Here is a 19,766-nt window from a genome sequence, read left to right as displayed (position 1 = left end):
GCAGCAGGACCCCTATGGGATGCTCAGGGGCAGCCCCCAGAGCCCCGGAGGTGCCAGGGGGACGCTGCCCACAGGCCAGGGCTCAGTTAAGCCCCTCTCCAAGGCTTGTTTGACTCCTGCTGCCTTCCTTGCCCGGGGAAGGAGCGTGCCTGGGTGTGCTGCGGAGCACGGCCTCGCTGCAGGCTGAAGTTTAACGCCCTGCCTGGTGATTATACGGCGGCTCCGAAATATCTTAGGGCTCTCAACTACCGGAGAGCCGTGGGAAATGGCAGACGAGCCCTTCCCCACCGCCATCCGGGAATCTGAGGGGGTCCAGGCTGAGCCCCGACACACCTCGCTGCACGTCGAGGTGAAATGATGCTCAACCTGAGCTGCCTGTTCCCAGAAAATAGCCAGAAAAGTGGCCCCGATCCCCCGCTGGTGCTGCCCCGGGGGGCACTGCCCGGCGCTGGTCAAGAGCCACCCATAAGGAAACGATTACGGCTCGGCGCTCCGGCAGCCGGCTGGAATTTCTCGCCATAAACCCCGTCCCCTTGGCATGGAAAGAGGCTGCTCGGAAGCAGCGAGCCCGGCAGGAGTGATGGGCAGAGCCCTGGCCCGTCCCGGCAGCAGTTGGGGACAGGGAATGGGGACACCACCACCCCCCCCGCCCCCCCCGGCACCCCGAGCAGTTGTAGGGCTGGGGAAACCACCGCTCGCCAATCCTAAAGGGTTGGCTGTTAAAATTAACCCGCCGTGACCGGGTTTGGAAAGCCCTTTCCCGGGAATGACAGGAATGTCTTTATCCCAGCCAAAGCAGGGCCGGTGCGGGGCTTGGAGGGGAGGGGAACCCGCTGCCAGAGCCTGGCTCTGCTGTAAACAGGCCAGGAGCCATAAAAACTCCAGAAATTCCTCCAACCCCCTTTTCCCTGGGATCAGGTGAGGGCCTGAAACGTGCCGGGGATGCCACGGTGACCCCCCCGGACCGGCGACGGTCCCTCAGCACCAAGGGATGGGGCGAAGGCAGCGGCGGCGGCTGCTGGGGGCCAGGAAAATGCCTGTCACCCCGCTGCGGTTTGGTGACCGTGGCCTGGAAGAATTTCTGTGGTGGGGTGTTTTTTTCTGTTTTCCTGCTGGGAAGAGGAGCAGGAGGAGAAGCTCTGCTCGCCGGCGAGCCAACGTGGCAGGGCTGGGCCAGCTGGGGGGCCAGCAAGATGCCCTCCGTGCCACCGTCCTGCCTGTTTTTGGCTCCCCTTGGGGCCAGATCCACGAGGATGGGGAGCCGGGCTACCAGGAATGGGCTGCTCTGCATGGCTCGTTTATTTTATGGTGGGGGAGCTTAACGTAGGAACAAAGAATCCCGTCTGGGGCTGGGTGCGATGGGGGTTTCCACCGCCCCCCCCCACCTCCGTGTCCCCCACACCCCCCTGGGCCAAGAGCTGGGGGCTCGGGGAGGGTGCGTGGATGTGGGGAGGGGACCGAGTGCCACGCACAGGAGTGAGTCCCCGGGCGAGATGCTGCCGGCAGCCTCCGGGGTGGAAGCTGGGGTGGCGAGAGGCCTCCCCGGCTCCTTGTTTTCCAGGGCGGGAGGCCAGGGGTTGCTCCTGTCTTCCCTTCCCCTCTGGTCCCGCTGGCAGGAGGCTGGACGCTCAGCTGACAGTCACGGGGAAGGCATTAGTGAAGCAAAAGGGGAGTTTCCTTGCCCTTTGGCAAGAGAAGATGAAGCCGCTTTTCCCCCGGTCCTCTCCTCCTGCAGCCCTTTCCCCATCACCCCTGGGAGAAGCTGGGCACAGCTTTGGGGGGGGGAGTATCTCCCCACCACCCCCATGCACGGCAGGGAGGAAAACCAGCCCCGCGCCAAGTGCTCACCCGTCTCCCTTCTGCCCTTACACCCACCGCATCCTCCGGCGGCCACCAACCGGTGTCCCCGTCCCCTGGTCTGCATCCCCTGGTCCCTGCCCCAGCAACTGTGCGCACCCGCGGCTGCCACCGGGAGATGCTCAGAGGACCACCCGCCGGTCCAGCTGCTCTGCCCGCCCAGCTCGCTGGTGCCGGGCTTCCAGGTGCTTGTTTTGGACCTTCTCAAAGTGCTGCAGCAGCTCCGTGTAGTCGATGTTGGAGGATGATGCCCTCTTGAAGGTGGTGCTTGGTTTGGTGTTGTCCCTGCAAGGAGGGGACAGAGCAGAAAGTGAGGGCAGGAGACGCTCTTACCCCAGGCATCCATCACAGTCGGCCCTAGAAGAGCTGAGCCCACCACATCCTGCTGCCCCATCACGCAAAGACCCATTTCTCTCCCCCAAAGGCATGAGATGTAGGAAAGAAATCCCAGGACATCCTAGTGATGCTGGTGCTCCATGAAACACCCCCAAAGGCATGAGATGGAGCCCAAGAGGTCCTGGGACATCCCAGTGATGCTGGTGCTCCATGAAACACCCCCAAAGACTAGTTTTTCTCCCCGAAAGCCATGAGATGGAGCTCAAGAAGTCCCGGGACAACCCAGTGATGCTGGTGCTCCATGAAACACCCCCGAAGACCTGTTTTTCTTCCCGAAAGCCATGAGATGGAGCTCAAGGAGTCCCAGGACATCCTAGTGATGCTTGTGCCCCATGAAACACCTCCAAAGGCATGAGATGGAGCCCAAGAGGTCCCGGGACATCCCAGTGATGCTGGTGCCCCATGAAACACTCCCAAAGATCCATTTCTCTCCCTTCAAAGGCAGGAGATAGAGCTCTGGGACAAGAGAGAGGGGACAAGGGACACCTGCCTCAGCACCCTGATCCCATAGGGGAGTTTTAACCCCTCTAACATGGATGTTCCCCTCTTTCCCAACTCATTCCAGCCAAAAGCAGCGAGACGTGCCTCAGTTTCCCTGCCTGGTTTGATGGTCAAGTAAAAGGCAGCCATGTGCTGTGGCATGGAGGAGGGTTGGTGGCAGCGGGGACAACCCCAGGGGATGAGTACCCATGGCTGGAGTCCCCGGGGAGCCCACAAACGGAGCTGAAGCAAGGGAGGCTCCCCGGGGGCTCCAGCTGTGGATGCTCATCCCCCAGAGCCATCCCCACGTGATGGAGAGGGGGAACCAGCCACGGGACACCCGTCAGGGGGACACGGGGGAGGCAGGCGGCTCTGGAGGCCCCGGCATCCCCCCGGGGAGGGGGCAGCTGGGGCTGGACTGTTATGAAAGCCGGCTCGGGCGTTTGAAGGAATGTAGGTCAGAGTTAATCAGATGCTCAGGCCGTCTGACAGCTCCGGTTGCTTGAAAAAAAACCCCAAACCCCCCCCAGCTGCCAGGGCCAAGGGTGGGGAGCAAAAAAAAATGGAGTGAAAGAAGCACGTGCAGCCCGTCCCCCCCACCCCCCCCCCCCAATTAAAATCAGTGCCAGGTCGTGGCTACGAGCTCAGCGCCGGAGGATACGAGGGATAAAAGCCAGCCCAAGGGGAGCTGTTAAAAGCCCAAGGAGTGGCAGCGGTGGGGGGGTTCATTCAGAAACCTGCCCATCTTGGGAGCTCTTCTTTTTGTTCCCAGGGCTTTGCAAAGGAAGACCCAGCTTTATCATCAAACCTGCCCCCCCCCCCATTACTCATTAGCTGGGGGTTGGAGAGCAAATCCCACCAGCAAGCGGGCAGCACCCCTGGGCAGGGAGCAGGAGGACTTTGGACGGTCCCCAAGGAGATGCCACCCTTGCACATCCCTGCTCACGGCTCCCGAAAAGCCAGGGGTGGGGATGGAAAAGCAACCCCCAAGTGTGCACGGGGTGACCGGGGGGGGGGGCTTTTAGGTGCCATGAAGGCTGTCTGGGCTCGCGGGGGGGGGACACACACACGCGTTGGGATCACCCCCTGGCTGCCGGCGGCACCTCTCTCTCTCTATCTCTCCATAAACCTCCTTCCCGGCTCTGCTCGTTTCCATAGCGACCTCACAAGTGAAATTTTCCATCCCGGATGCCAAATGCCTGTGGATGAGGCACAGCCCTCCCAGGGTTACCAAATATAGACACAAAAAAAACCCCCCCGAGCCAACGCTCCTGGCCGCAGGGCAAGGACCAGCCGTGGCCACAAAGGAGCCGGGGGGGCGAAAGATGAGTGCGGGGCTGATCCCGGGATTGCGGGGATGCTCAGTGGCAGCGGGGACGGCGTATCCAGCCCCAATGCTGATGCCGTGGCTTGCGGGGGGGGTCCAGCAGAGCTCCATCCTTGTGGCACTTACGCGGTCTGCATGAGCTCGGGGTTGGGGACGCACTGGAGGCGGTGGGAGAGGAGCTGGAAGGCGCTGCTCTGGGGCAGCAGCATCAGCAGGCCATAGAGAGCCTTGATCAGGTAGGGGTTGTTCTTCACGTCCAGCAGCTGCAGGCGGAGATCTGCAAGAGGGAGAGGAAGAGGATGGGGAGGCAGGTTAAAAAGCATTTCCCTTCCAGCCCCAAGAGCAGGTTCCTCCCAGCCCATCTGATGGTCCTGGGGAGGTCATAAGACTCTGTCCGCTGACCCGAGGGCCACCCACATGGCACGAGCCGCCTCTCCCCTTCCATTAACTCATCCATCTCGGTGTCCCACACAGGCCAGAAGCCCCTCCCCTCCCCACAGCCCCCAGTTGCCAGCTGGGGAAGGGGGCAGCAGCTCCCCGGTCTCCCATCCCTCCTGCTGCTCATCCCCGAGCCCGTCCATGCCATCTGCCTGAGGACACACGTGAAACGTGAGACTGCTCCTCACCTTTTGCTGAATTAACAGGAATACCCCCACTGGAGCATCAGGAGGGCTGGGTGACACCCTCCTGGGTACTCTGTGGAGCTGAGGGGATTCTCTCTGCCCGGCCCTAATGGTTATGTGTGTTGGGCCTTGGTGTTCCTCAGCAGAGGGGAAACCATCCTCCTGCTCCAACCCTTGTGGTGCTCAGGGGTGGAAGGGTCTTCTGGAGCCCTACAGACAACCAAGGTCCCACCTGGGGGAGCCCAGGGGATGGGGCGAGAGGTCCTTGCCCCAGCACATCACCTCCTGGTTGCCACTAGCACCTCGGGTGTCTTCCTGTGAAGGGACCCATGCCCAGGGGTGCTGTTCTATGGGGGGTATGTCTGTCCCCCACCTCAAGACTTGGAGATGAAGGTAAGCGGGGTGAAGGTGAGGGGAACCCTCAAAGAACAGTTTGAGGCTATGGAAAACCACCACAGACACGTGGGCGCCTCGCGTGGTGGGAAAGTCATCCTGGGATGAGGCACAGGGCACCACGGAAGGGAGCGTGACCAAGGGCCACCCCACATCTCCACCGCCCAGCTGCTCTAACCTCTAACCCTCTTCCCCCACATAATTCTCTGGCCCTAGACCTATACAGGTCCCCCTGCCCCAAGTCCTTTCCAGGACATTTCCCAATGTTCCCAATGACCAGCTCCACCTCCAGGGAGAGGGAGCCCAGGGGCAGGAGAATGCCACCACGAGAACCATCCCCCTCAGCAACAGGTCACCCTGCCACGTCCCCCTCTCCCGATCCCAGCTCCCACTGCCACGTCCCCGAGCCACCCTGGCTGTGGAGGGAGGACACATTCCTGGGGCTGGGGCGGGGGGGCAGATCTGGAGAGAGAGAAGCAGCTCTGGTTTTTTTTAGGGCTTAATTCTCCATTTTGAGGAAAAAAAAAAAAAACCACCACCTTTTTTTCTTTGCTAAGGGCCCTAGCAGCACCCACGCCGCCACCTCGTGTCTCCAAGGGTGGCCCACAGGGCTCCCCTCATCTGACATCCCACCTGTGTGCCCCCGCCCCCAGAGATGCTCAGCCTGGTCCAGGCCCCCCCCTGCCATGCTTCCCCCATCCCTTTGTTTGGTGCCAGCGCTGCTCGCTCCCTTAACCTATATCTGGGACACACACACACACACATGAGCTGTACCCCCCCCCGCCCAGTGCTGCCAGTCCCCGACGGGCAGCTCCAGTGCTGGGCAAACCTCCCGGCAAGAAGTCTCATAACTTCTGCTCTATTTATTTGTGCGGCGGCTGCCGCTTTATTGCGCTGGAGGAGCGGGGCGGGGGGCACGGGGGACACACACACACACCACACACCACACACACACACACACCCCGCCAGGGTTTTTCCTCCTTACATGTGAATATGGGGCACTCGATGAGCTGCACCAGCTTGTCCACCTCGGTGAGGAAATCCACGGTGACCTCCAGATCCCCGCTGGATGCGGCCGTCAAGGATGCAAAAGGGTGGCCCGGCGGCAGCAGATGGCTCGCCCCGGCTGATGCCCGGCGTGGACCCTGGGCTCTGCCAAACCCTCTCCTGCATCCCCCAGCTCCCGTGGGATGCCAGCAGGCAGGGAACAGGCAGGGCTCGCAGGCGGGCAGGGCTGAAAAGGTCTGTGGGGTGGCCAAGGGACGATGGAAGGAACCAGGAGGAGCAGGCAGGGATGGGGGGGAAGGGGGGGAAAGGCAGGTTGCCCAAAAAGCAGCCAGGTTGCCCATAAAGCTCCGGCAGCTTGCCTAGCTGGAGAGCAGGCAGGAAGATGGTATAAGGATGCTTGTTTTTACCCTCCTGGGCACAAAGGCGCTGCCGAGCGCTCCTGTCCCCCAGGAGGAATGCCGGCAAAGGGAATCCGAGCACGTTATTAAGCTTCTTCATATGGAAGCCTCAGGGAGGCTCGGAGTTTGGTAGCACGTGAAAAATCATCATTCTGCCCCAGGCAGGCAGTGAGCTCACCGGGAACCGCACCGCGCCGTGGCTGTCTGCTCCTCATCAGGCCAGGAGGCCAAAGCCTTCATCCTCCTGGGAGGAAGAGGATGCTGAGGAGCCTCCCCTCCCGGGCAGGGGAAGGTCAGGGCTCAGGCAGCACAGGCTTTCCTCTTTTTACATCGCAAAAAACAAGGATGACACAAGGGGAAGGGAGCTGGCTGCCCTGCCCTCCCAGTAATGATGGGCCTGCAGACAGGAGGCTGGGCTGGCCCCCAGGGTGACCTTGGTGGCCACAGAGGGACCAAAGGGCCAGCCTGGGCACCGGCCTCGCAGAAAACCCCCAAAGGATACAATTTCTGGATGAGGTCGTAGGCGTGCTTGTAGTTCTGGGTAAGGAAGCAGAGGGACACGGTTGTCACGGGGTTGTGACACCAGGACCGGTACAGGCAGCAGAAGAGGTTACGGCTTTCCTGGGAAAAGAGGGAGCCATCGGAGTCAGGTCAGCCGTGGGAGCAAGAACGTGGCACCGAGAGTCCCCGACACCAACCCGCTGGGCTGGCAAATGCCACCGAGACGTGAAGGGACATTTCTGGAGCCACCAAGTCCACCTGGCGCTGCCACGGGGCCACCAGCCTTAAGAGATGGAGACCAGGTGGGTTTTGGGGTGGCCCTCAGGGATGCTGTGTCCACCGTAGGACAAGGGGCTGGAGGACAGTGGCTGTCCCACCCAAGGGGACACCACTGCAGTGCTGGTCAAGCATCGCATGAGGAGGAGGAGGAGAAGTCTTCCTCCCTCTCCCCATCTTGCTTGGATGTGGCTGGTGCTGGTGGCAGCTGCTTGGCAAACCCCACGGGCACGTTCCTGGGGGAGGGACAGCTGAGGGACCAGGGGGCTCTACTCCCATTGTCACCCATTCCCTGGCCCGTGTTGGGGCGGAAGGAGGGAGCCGGCAGCTGCTCGAGGGCTCGGGGAGCCCGTGCCCATCCCAGGCGGAGAAAAGCAAGAGTTGGGCACGTCCTCCAAGCCTGCTTTCAACTCCTGAGGAGTGGACGAACAAAGGGGCCACCCAGCTCCAGCCCTGGGACCTGCCAGTCGGGGACTGAGCAGCAAGACATGTCCCCAGGTGGCTCTCAGGTCCCCACCACTCCCATTATGTGTCCTCCCCCACCAGCTGATCCTGCTCCCACTGCCCATACCGGGGTCTTCAGATCCTTCAGCTGGTTCCTCAGCTGGAAGAGCTCAGAGGATGTCAGCAGGATGGTGTTCAGGGTGTGGACCATGGTAGACGCGAACTTGAGGTCCTCTTCCCGAAGCAGTATGTCTGCCATGGAGTGGAAGATGTTTTCTGCGTTCAGAAGTAGACAAAGCTGCCTGCGTATCACAAAGGAAAGAAAACCAGGGCGGGGGGGGGGAAAGATGGTTAATGAGGGTTAATGAGTGCAGCCGAGACCCTGCCCGGAGCCCACACATCACCCCCTTCCAGCAGAGAGGACCAAGGATGAGAGACATGGGTGCACTGTGTTGGGCGAGCGTGGTGGCACCAGAAGGGAGATGTTGTGGGGCAATATCAGGCCCTGCGTTTGGAGGGTGCAGCTACTCACAGCGGGGCAAGGCCAAAAAAACTCACAAGGCCAAAGAAACCAGCTGGGCTAAGACACATCCCTGGCCGTGCTGCTCTGGGACCTCGCCAGCACCCACCACCATGGCTTGTGGCCACCTCAAGCCCCTCAGTGACCTCCCTTGAGGGGTTTCGGCATCGCTTTCCATCCTGACAACTGCAGGGAAGGTGCAGCAGCCCAGTTACAGATGGCATGTGATGGCCCAGTCAGACCAGTATCCCCCTGACACCAGGGAGCTGGTGTGGAATGAGCACTCCCAGCACTGTGGGACCTGGGAGTGCTGGAGCCAGAGCCCCCCTTTCTTCCAGTAACCCACCCCATTGCTTTTTGAATTCCTCTACGCTCCAGCTCCCAGGAGATCCGGTGCCGAGAGGCTCCAGAGCTCCAGTCCATGAAGCTGGAAGACGCCTCTGATCCACCAGACACCCCACTGGCATCGCTCTCCCCAAAACATGGCGCCGCAGCCCACGCTTGGCGGGTCACAGCAGGAATGTCCTGCTTAACAAACCTTGGGGCATTCTCAAGGTTTTTCAACATTTTAGACCAGAAACCAAAGAAACAGAGATTATTTTTCTTTTTTTTTTTTTTTTCTTCCGTGTTTGTTTGGGTTTAGGGATTTCCTGTTTTTCTTCTCGGGCGGTTTGTCTGAGGACACCTGAAATGCTGCCCAGCGCCCACTCAGCTCTCCGGTGCCCACACTGGGGAGACCAGGGGGAGCCTACTCAGCTCCTCCTGAAACTGGGATGCTCCCAGGGTCCCCCCATCTCCTCCATGGGCTGACGGGACCTGGAGAGATGCTGGCATCCCCCAGAGCTCCTCCGCTTTCCCCCAACTCCTACCAAGCACCGTTCCCCACCAGATAATCTCAGCTGGCAACCAAATCCCCCCCCTGGAGGCATCTCAGAAGGGTTTAGGAGGCAAAACAAGGAGCACCTGCTTCACCAGCTGGGTGGAAGGCATTTACTAGCTACTCAGTTTGGCTGGGAGGTCGGAGGCACACCTGAATTTCTCCCATGAGGTCACATCTTCACCTCCTGGGGTGAGGAAGAGGAAGGAGTCAAGTTTCCATCCCCTGTCCCCAAGGGGAAGGACCAGAAGAAGACTATATGGCTACAGGAAGACACCAAAGACCATACCCTAAAGCCTGGTGTTTTAGGGATGCCAGAGCTGGATTGGGGAACGAAGAAATGGATTTTCCCTCCCAACCCGTGGAGGAAGAAACCCCTCATCTTCCTCCCAGTTCTGCCAAGCAACCCGTCCCCTCGTTGCCCAGCCCCGGCTCCTCTCCATCGGCAGCTCCCGCATCCCGCGTGGCCGCTGCCGGACAATGAGATGCTCTGTGTGGGCTTTTACGTAACCCAGCCCGGCGATCGCCTTGGAACCCCGTTAAAATGGGACGGGGCTGTGATAAATAAGCTCATTTATCCCAATTATTCTTACGTAACCGGCTGCATTCATGGGGGATGAAAACGCTTCCCCGATTTTTCTGGCCGCTTGGATGCGGGAGGAGGGAGAGGGATGGGAAAAGGGGAAGGATGGAGGGAGGGAAAGGGGAAGGCAGAGGCTTTTAATCCAGGCTGATGGAGCCAAAAAAGCAAATCAATAGCTCAGCATCGCAGGCAGGATCCGGTCATCGCCAGCTGCGGCAAAGAGAGCCCAGCCCGGGCAAGTCCAAGCCCAGCCCAGGAGCGAGCTGCCTCCGTCCTACCCTTTCCCAGTAAGAGGGGATAACTGGGAACAGCCCCCGTCCTCACTGAGCTTCCTCCATCAGCCGCGCTGGGCACTCGCACCACGAAGCGGGGCTGATTTATTTGTGCCCAAAAAGGGGATGTTTCCCCCCCCCAGGAGGAATACCGGGATAGTTTCACCAGCCCGGGTGTGCCGGTACAGCCAGCGACCGGCTCTTCTGCTCGGAGCCAGTGTTTTACACCTTCTGGGCAGAAAAAGCTACCAAAAAAAATAAAAAAATAAAAAAATAAAAAAATAAAAAAATAAAAAAATAAAAAAAAAGAGCCCAAGCAAGCTCAGCCAAATCAAAACCAGCGTCGAGGGCAATTCAGTGACCTCCGGAGCTGCCCTGGTCCTCCCACGGCAAGGTTGCCATCGGGTCCCCGCTCCTCCATGGAAAAGGGAGGGCTCTGGCTTTCCATAAATAGGAGCCCTGACATTTGGCTGGCCAACGCCACGGCTCCCCGCGAGCCCAACGCCAGCCGCTTTCTAATTTCAGGCCTGGTTTTGATTAGCGGGGAAGGGCTGGGTCTGTTCCCCCTCCTTTCGGTGGCACTAGGAAACTGGAAACCCGCTGGGGCATTAAAGGAGCAGCCGTGCCGAGCCCGTGTCCCCCCCCCCGGCTCTGAGGCTGTGCTGCCCCTGGGGATGCTGTCCCATGGGGGTACCCACCCCCACCCCCCCCCAGCTGGCCCAACGCAGGGGCTCTCCAGGAGTCACCAGCACAGTGAGTTTGCCAGTGCTCAGCAGCCTGTCCCGATGCACCCAGAGATCTCAAAGACCCCCTTTGAAGCCCAAAAGCGGTCCCCAAAGGAGGGGACAACTGGCCGGCCACGCAGCTGCTGGCCTCAGTGACGGCAGCCAGCAGCTGAGTCCAGACGGGATGGGGAGGGGACTCCTGGAGCCGATCCCCCGGAAGGCTTCGATGGCACGAGGGGAACGCGAGGCTGGCGGGGAGGTGGCAGGGGCCGGGGCTGTAGAGGGGACAGGTGGCTTCAAACAAAGCAGGCAGCGGCCGAGATGCCAGAGGGGCGGCTATGGGAGGGGACGGGGCATAGGGGACAACGAGAGGGAGCCATACCCCAGATATGTACACCCCAGATGTACACACCCCATAAATACATACACATATACACCCATAAATACATATATATATATCAGATATATAGACCCCAGATATGTACACCCCATAAATATATATATCCCAGATATATATAGCCTGTAAATATATATATACATTTATACATGTGTACACACCCCAGCTGTAAGACTTAAAATCCCAGTTACCGATGGAACTGGTTGCAGCTCACCCATCCATCCCCCTGCCCATGCTTTGGTGTGATGAGGGAAGGAGCCATTCAATCCCCCACTGAAGCATCATCCCAGTGAGATGCCTCTCCCCAGGGCTCTCCCTGCATCCCCATGGGTGACACGCGTGTCCCCTTGCCCATGAGGGCTCACCCATCCATCCCCCTGCCCATGCTTTGGTGTGATTTCACTGAATTTCACTGAATTTTTAGAGTTGGAAGGGACCATAGAGATCATCGAGTCCAACTCCCCTGCCCGAAGCAGGATTGCCCAGAGCACGTCAGAGCATGTTACTCAGGACTGCATCCAGGCGGGTCTTGAAGATCTCCAGAGAAGGGGACTCCACACCCTCCCTGGGCAGCCTCTTCCAGGGCTCTGGCACCCTCACCGGAAAGAAGTTTCTCCTCATACTTGAGTGGAACCTCCCATGTTCCAGCTCGTGCCCGTTGCCCCTTGTCCTCTCACTGGCAACCACTGAAAAGAGTCTGGCTCCATCATCCTTCAACCCACCCTTTAGATACTTATAAGCATTGATAAGGTCTCCCCTCAGCCTTCTCTTCTCCAGGCTAAAGAGTCCCAGCTCTCTCAGCCTTTCTTCATAAGGGAGATGCTCCAATCCTTGAATCATCCTCGTTGCCCTTGGCTGGACTCTTTCCAGTAGTTCCCTGTCCCTCTTGAACTGGGGAGCCCAGAACTGGATGCAGTATTCCAGTTGTGGCCTCACCAGTGCAGAGTAGAGGGGGAGAACGACCTCCCTCCACCTACTAGCCACACTCTTCCCTATGCAGCCCAGGATTCCATTGGCCTTCCTGGCCACGAGAGCACACTGCTTGCTCATTGTCATTTTGCTGTCTACCAGGACCCCCAGATCTTTCTCTTCGGAACTTGTCTCCAGCAGGTCCATGCCCAACCTGTATTGGTGCCTGACCTTCTTCCCCAGGTGCAGGACCCTACATTTTTCCCTGTTGAACCTCATGAGGTTCTTCCTTGCCCAGCTCTCCAGCCTGTCCAGGTCTTGCTGGATGGCAGCACGGCCCTCCGGGGTGTCAGCCACCCCTCCCAGTTTGGTATCATCAGCAAACTTGCTGAGGATACACTCTGTCCCCTCGTCCAGGTCACTGATGAATATGTTGAACAGGACTGGACCGAGTACTGACCCCTGGGGGACACCACTGGTTACAGGCCTCCAGCTTGAACCTGCTCCATTAATCATTACCCTTTGGGTCCTGTCACACAGCCAGTTCTCAATCCACCTCACTGTCCCCTCATCCAGCCCACACTTCCTTAGTTTCCCAATGAGGATGTTATGGCAGACAGCGTCAAAAGCCTTGCTGAAGTCAAGGTAGATGACATCTGCTGCCCTCCCCTTATCCAACCAACCAGTTATAGCATCATAGAAAGCTATCAGATTGGTCAAACATGATTCACCCTTGGTAAACCCATGTTGCCCACTTCCAATAACCCCCCGCTACGTGTGTCCCCTTGCCCGTCCCCTTGCCCACGGGGGCTCATCCATCCATCCATCCATCCACCCATCCATCCATCCATCCACCCATCCATCCATCCCCCGGCCCATGCTTCGATGCAACGATGGAAGGAGCTGGTTGATCCCCTCCAAGCATCATCCCAGCGAGATGCCTCTCCCCAGGGCTCTCCCTGCATCCCAGTGGGTGACATGTGTGTCCCCTTGCCCAACCCCTTTCCCCCGGGGAACCGGCGAGTCCCTGAGGACCTCCTGGCGAGGGAGAGGAGGGGAAGACGGCGCGTCCCCGGGGAGGCAGAGCGGCAGAGCATCGCCCAGCCGTCAGGCAGCCCTTGGCGCAGGCACACGGCGGCAATAATGAAGTGCGGTATTTAGGCCATTAAAATTTAACTCCTTAAATTAAAAGGGTTATTCAAGCCTTTCCAAGGCGGCCAAGGAACGCCGCCGCGGTGGCAGATGGGAGGCAGCACCTGCCCGCAGCGTGGCGATGGGGAACACCCCCCCCCCGCCACCCCGAGCTGCAGTGGGGGTCCCAAGGGACCCAGGGGGCCACTTCATGGGGACAAGGACCCTGCCCTCCCCATAGCCTCAAGGAACCCTCCGCAAGATGATGCTGGTCAAGGGAAGAGCCATGGAGGCCACCACCAGCCTTGCCACCTTGGGGAACACAGGAACACACACACACCACACCCCCCCCCCCACGTCCCCAAACTGAACCACGTCCCCAAACACTGGAGCCCGCCCCCCCCCCGACCCAGCGGCCACCGAGCCACCAGGGCAGCAAGGTCAACCGCAACAAATTCCCACCACGCTAACGATTGAGAGGGACGGGGTGGGGTGGCTTGGGACGGAGATAAGCTGAAAAGCCCCCCCCCCCGGGGTGGGCAGCCCGGGGAGGGGAACGTCATCAGAGCGATGGGGTGGCTTCGGAGCCGCATCTCCAATTAAGGGCAAGCCCCAGCGTCCCTCCCAGCCCTCTTGCTTTGACAGCAGGATGCCTGGAAACCCGGCTAATCTAAACATCATCATTTCAGGGAGCTGTCGGAGCTCCTAGCCCGCCCGGCCCCCCCCCACACCCCCCCCATCTTTAACCACTTCAGCCCCATCCCCTGCCCTGAACCACCATGCGGGAGGGTCGGGGCAGCCTGATGCTTGCTCGAAGAGGGTAAAAGTCTGTTTTTCTGTAAAATTAAAAAAAAAAAACAAAAACCACAAAAAAGCAAGAAGATGAAATCCAGCCCCACTGCAGATGGAGACACCATCTCTTGCCGGACCATCCAGACACCATCTCCATGCTGGGACCTGCAGGGAGCCCCTGGGAGGGGTGTGAGCATTGCTGGCCCCCCTCCCGTCGCCCAGCCATGCCGAGCACCGTCCCGCTGTGTTCAATTAAGCAGGTGCTTCTTCATTAAGCACCAGTGATTCGCTTTATTAGCTCTGGGCAGAGACGGGGCCCCGGCAGGGAGAGGACTGGTCCTTGTCCCACTTCCAGCAACTGGGACAGAGTTGGGGAAGGAGCCGGCCAAGACTGGGGGGAGCGATGCTCCGAGGGGCTCCCCCCCTGCTTTTTGGCTCCTGGGGCCGGATGCTACGAGGAGGGCAGAGCCCGTCCGGCCTTCCTCCCCACCCTCCTCTTCCTCCACTCCCTTCCCCGAGGCTTTTTGCCACCCTTCCTCCCTGCTCCGGGTTCCCTGGGGGACCCGAAACCCCGGGCGATGCCTGTTCCCATCCCCCTGAAATCCTCCTGCTGGGAAAAGCAGCATCCCCGGCCCAGCCCAGCAGCTGGGATCCTTTAGGAATCTGCAGAGGAAGCAGCCTCCGGGATAAAATTAGGATGGAGGGGAGAGGGAGGAGAGAGTGGGGAAGGCAGGAGGATGCCGTTCTCCCGGCCTTCCCCGCCACAGCTGCACGGAAAATCCCAGCCCTCCATTTTTCTCCCTGCCTTTGCTGAATCCAGGCTCCGGAGCCGCTCCTCTGGGCAAGGGAAACCATGGCAACCCCGGCAGCTCCCCCTTTCAAAATTCATAGCGTTTCACATAGGGGATTGTGAAGGGTTTGGAAAGTTTAAGGAGAAGTGGGGGTCCTTCTGCAAGGAGGCAGAGGGACCCTCTTCCCCCTCTCCCAGCCACCCATTCCCATCTCCTCTGGCACATTTCCCTAACGAGCTCGGGTCCTCGTCAAGAGACAAGAGAGGACCCGGTGGGGTCTGTCTCCTGGGGATGGGCTTGCAGTGAGATGGGGCGAGATACAGGGCGAAGCATCAACATCTGCTGGACGTGGGAAGCTGTAAAGTACAACCCAGCCAAGAAGAGCCCAGGAGAGCATGGACAAGTCCTTGGGAAGATCAGCTCCAGGACCAAGACCCACCATGGCTCGCCCCAGGTGAGCAAAGAGCCTGCTTGAGCCAGGAAAACAAAATGAGCAAAAGCAGGACTCGCATCTTCTTCATGTGGCTTTTGGACTCTTCTTGATGTCCTGATGCTCAGGTTCTGCTCTTTGAGATGTCGGGTCAGCCAGGAACGGGAGCATCGGATCAAAGGGAGCCCATCAGCGGGAAGCGCGAGGGCGTTTCGGGGAGACCTAGTTTAAAGTGCCAAAAAAGCCTGAACTTTCTTTCCAACCTCCCAAGCCCCGGTTTCTCATGATGGTTATCAAGTTCCCCCCCGGGGAAACTCGGTGAAAGCCACGGACCAGAGATGTGTGGATTCCGGGAGGAGATGTGTGGATTCCGGGAGGAGATTTGTGGCTCCAGGGAGGAGACGTGTGGATCCTGGGAAGCCGGAGACAAGCCCTGTGATGACTTTGCTTGAAAAGGTGCAGAGTGTTTCACTGCAAACAAGGAAACCCTCCCACGGAGCGTCTGCTCGGCAGAAGCCGTCAGCATGACAACTGCTGAAGGAGCCGTGGTGCCAGCTCGGGGCTTGGCTGAGGCTGTCTCAGCCGTAAAATGGTCCCCAAGGATCTCCAGGGACCCCCCCCAGAGTAGCTAAGGGGGATCCCCGAGAGGAGCACGGCGCTACTGTAAGGGCTCACCTCCACTCCCCTCTGCAAACCAGAGCCCCTTTCCATAGGTGAGACATCGACATCAAGCCAGGGGAAAGCCAGCAGCTCCCACGGGGCTTTGGGAGACAGCAGTCAGGGTAAAAAGCCAGCTTGGAGTCACCGTGGGCCACCCATGCATGGGGGCTTCCAGAGAGGTTCTTCTCACTGGATGGAAAATTTAGGGCCGCCAAGTTGAAACCCAGGGGTCTCAGAAGAAAGCTCACACAAAACAAACCTCTTGCATATTTATACTGCCAGGCTGGACTGTAACAGGCAGGAGACACTCACAGGATGGGGAAAGATGAAGAATCCCAGGGTGTGACGGCACAATCCCGATTTCCCAGGGAAAACAGCCCAAATCCAGCCACCCTGAAGACTCTCTGTCCTTGGAGCCACTTGCTGCCCCAGGGACAGCTTGGTGCCGGTGTGCCGGTGGTTTGAGAACTGCCATGGACATGGGCAGAGTCATGCTCAAACCTTCTTCCCTTCAGCTGGTGAAGCATCTTGGTCCTGCAGAGCCTCAGTCCTTGTCTTCTCCTCCTTGTGATGCTCCCCTCAGACTGCCCGGGACTGCCGGGAAGTCACTGTCCTGGCTGGCAGGGTGGCTTCCCCACTGGCCACCCTACCGAAGCTGTGAGTCACCCATTGGGCATGTCCACCTTCACTCGTGATGAACCCAGCCTTGTTCCCACCCTGGATGTTTCCTGCCTGGGGAACAGTGTCCTTCACAAAGGTAATTTTCAGTTTATAAAGCTGATATCCAACACCTCCATGCGCTTACGATCAGTGAAATACCCACAGTTCCATACTCAACAGGAGCAGGAAACAAGGACTGGACCAAGGAGAAGGAAGAGTTTCTTCAGAAAAAGTTTTTTCAAACTTCTTCAGTTCCTTCCTCTGATCATCTTGAGCACAGAAGACTATCAACCGCTAATATCCTCTGGGATGGGCCAGAAGCCAAAAGATAACTAAATTTGGAAGCCTAATGGTCCACTCAGCCCAAGCCATTGCCCAACTCTTAGGTGTAACACGGATGAATGTGACACCTCCTCCAAGGGGAAGCCCACATCCAGCACCAGCCTCCAGCCGCTCAAGTCAGTGTGTCCCAGGAGTTTCCTTGAGGAAACCTTATGGTGACCCATTGATAAAGCTGTCCTGCCCACAGGCAAGCAGCCAGCGAGGACCTGCAAAGCTTACAAGATGTAGGACCATCTGAGCATCTTACAGGAGGCTCACCTGGAAAACAGGCAGCTTTTCTCCTCTGAATCCTCCAGTAAAGCAAAAAAATAGAACCCACGAGGTATTTCTTCTCCAACTTTTAAACTTGCCAATGACTCGACGACAAAGTGGATGGCAAATCCAAGTCTCACCTTGGGCTTCTGGGGCTTCAAGCCCCAGGCAGGAGGCACAGGCAGCAGGGCCACAGCATGTGCCTGGGCTCCAGCCCACCTCCCTGGGCGAGGAGAAGGACTCACGTTCAACCGAGCCCTCCAGAGCCTGATCCCAGAGGGGATCTTACACCTTTTCAGACAAGCATCTCCTGTTTTGAAGGGGAGGCAGGGCAGGGGCTGGCTGGGGATGGGGGGGAGACGCGTAAAGCAGCAGCAGATCCTTCCTTGGAGACGTACGCTTCCCTTTCAGGCTGACAGCTGTGGCCTAATTTTCAAGAAAACTGACAAGCGCCTTATTTCTAACCCCCTATAATTTCTCCTCACTGCAAATAAAATAGGTTAAAGGCACGGGCGCAAAGCTGTGGCAGCAGGAGCCGGGAGAGGCTGATCCGGTTTGGGGCGTGCATAGCTGGCAGAGAGATGGGAACCACGGTCCCTGCGCTCGCTCTTCCCCTTCCCTCCCCGTCACTTGGCTTTAAGATGAAGAAATCAAAGCCTTTTTCTTCTCCTAAGAGCGTGGCCGAGGAGCAGGTTGCTGTCCTGAAGGCGGATGAGCCTTTGTATCCCCCTGGTGGGGGGACAAGTCATCTTTGTCCCTCATACGGAAGGCAAATTTGGGGGAAGATGGTCCTGCTGGGCATCCCTAGACCTCTGAAAGCAGAAGGATCAGCTCGGGGGTGGAGTATGGCAGAAATACACTGTGGTTTTGAGGGTGAAGCTTTCCAGAAGGAAATAAAAAAGGGACTGGAAGGGGGTGGCAGCGTCCCATGGGTGGCAGCAGGTGGGGACCCGTCAGCTCAGCTCAGGGACAAGTGTGCACCAGGATGGGAGGTGAAGGCTGCCTTCTGCCAACATCCCGACTACTTGGACCCACCGCTGGCTTTTCCCTCGCTTTGCTCGAGTAAACCGGCTGTATTTCACTCGACCGGCTCCAATCCGTGTGCAGACACACTCGACGCTGTGCTAGTCCTCGTGTGGCTCCGGGGAGAAGGGACAGGAGGAGGAGGAGGAGTGGGGACACCCGAGAACATCCTAGAGCTCAGGGAAGAAGGTCCCTGATGAGGAAGGATGTTCCTTCGGCTTCAAGACGGGTTTGCCTCCACTCCTGTCCCCTCTTGCTGCCTTCTGGCATCATGGGGTGGATCTCAACTCCCATCCTGCCTTTGGAACTGGGATTCCTGGAGGGATCACAAAGGGGGGATGCAGCCCAAGGACTCTCGCTCCCCCTGACCCTTCAAGACCCATAGTTGTGGGAGAGGAGAGCAGGTGGATGCTCTCTGCAGTGCCAGCACCCTAAGAGTACCCAGTGCTAGAAGGGGACCTGCTCCCGGGGCAGCTGAGCCCCAAAGGGAAAGAGACAAAAATGTCCCATCGCAGGACATCCCATCCCAGGGTGTCCCATCCCAGGAGCAGAATGCCCGGCTGGACCCACTGATGGGAGCTACAGAGCCTGGGGTGAGCGCCTCCCGGGGCAGTATCCAGCCTCCAGCATCCACCTTGGATCCTAGAACCATAGAACTGTCCAGGTTGGAAGGGACCTTTCAGATCATTGAGTCCAACCATCAACCCAACACTGACAAACCCACCACTAACCCGTGTCCCTCAGCACCACATCTGCCCGGTTCTTAAATACCCCCAGGGATGGTGACTCCACCACTGCCCTCGGCAGCCTCTTCCAATGCTTGACAACCCCTTCAGTGTCAAAATTCTTTCCTAATATCCAATCTATGGAAACCTGTGGCAAAGTGTGACTCTGGGAAGTGCCAGAGCATCCTTGTCCATCCTCCTGCTGCTTGTGCCTGGGATGGGTGGGCAGCGCGGGAGGAGGGAGGGCTGTGCGCCCGGCGGGGAGCGATGGGCTGCGAGATGCTCGAAAGCAGCCAGGAATGGGAAAAAAAAAAAAAAAAATCCCTTGATGAGAGCAGCAGGAGGCAAAACACTCAGCCCTGCCTTGAGGTTTTTAAGTCAGCGAGCCCCGCGCCTTGGGGATAATCCCGGGCAAGATCCTCTGTAAGAAACAGGGGAAAAATGCCATTATTCAGTCTTTTCCAGACTCCCTGTCCTGGCTGCTCCCTCCGCGGAGATGAGTAAACCGAGACGTCACATTTGCAGAGCAAGAGAAGGAAACATCACCAGAACCCCCAAGCCCCGACTGATGGGATTAGACGGGTTAATTTAGCAGATAATAGCCAAAAACACCCCCCTTGCCTGCACCGGCCACGGCCTCCCCACCATGAGGGTCCTCTCCCCATGGACCGGGCAAGGGAAATTTAGGACACACCTTGGAAGCTGCTCGTGCAGAAGCACTGCACCGGGGAACACGATGGTTAGCAAGCAGGGGAGTTGTGGGCTCTGCCCCCTGCTTCCCCACCTCGGGGGGGATCCTGCTGGGATCCCAGGTAAAAGGCTGGGAGGGAGCAAATATTCCCCCCCAGGGGACCTGCCCTTAAAGGAACTTAGCCATTTTGGGAGGATTTTCCCCCCCTACATGCACTTCCCCTTCCTCCCCTCCACCCTCTTGCTGACCCAAATTAGTCCCAGCCCACTGGGGTGCTGCGGCT

The 19,766-nt window shown here is 58.6% G+C and overlaps 1 protein-coding gene across 1 annotated transcript in view; it reads right to left on the bottom strand.

Annotated features, from left to right (window-relative positions):
• Positions 1 to 1,277: 1,277 nt before the first annotated feature.
• Positions 1,278 to 19,766, bottom strand: part of VAC14 (VAC14 component of PIKFYVE complex) — a 71,552-nt gene continuing 53,063 nt past the window's right edge. Inside the window, exons 15-19 of the mRNA XM_074151867.1 lie at positions 7,831 to 8,005; positions 6,985 to 7,103; positions 6,062 to 6,141; positions 4,187 to 4,337; positions 1,278 to 2,142 (exon numbers count right to left, since the gene is read on the bottom strand). Of these exons, the coding sequence (XP_074007968.1) occupies positions 1,980 to 2,142; positions 4,187 to 4,337; positions 6,062 to 6,141; positions 6,985 to 7,103; positions 7,831 to 8,005 (688 nt within the window). The 3' untranslated portion in view covers positions 1,278 to 1,979. The remainder of the gene's footprint in view (positions 2,143 to 4,186; positions 4,338 to 6,061; positions 6,142 to 6,984; positions 7,104 to 7,830; positions 8,006 to 19,766) is intronic.

This window comes from Numenius arquata, chromosome 8 (assembly GCF_964106895.1).
Source record: "Numenius arquata chromosome 8, bNumArq3.hap1.1, whole genome shotgun sequence".
Lineage (NCBI taxonomy): Eukaryota > Metazoa > Chordata > Aves > Charadriiformes > Scolopacidae > Numenius > Numenius arquata.
This window is presented reverse-complemented; position numbering and strand designations above follow the sequence as displayed.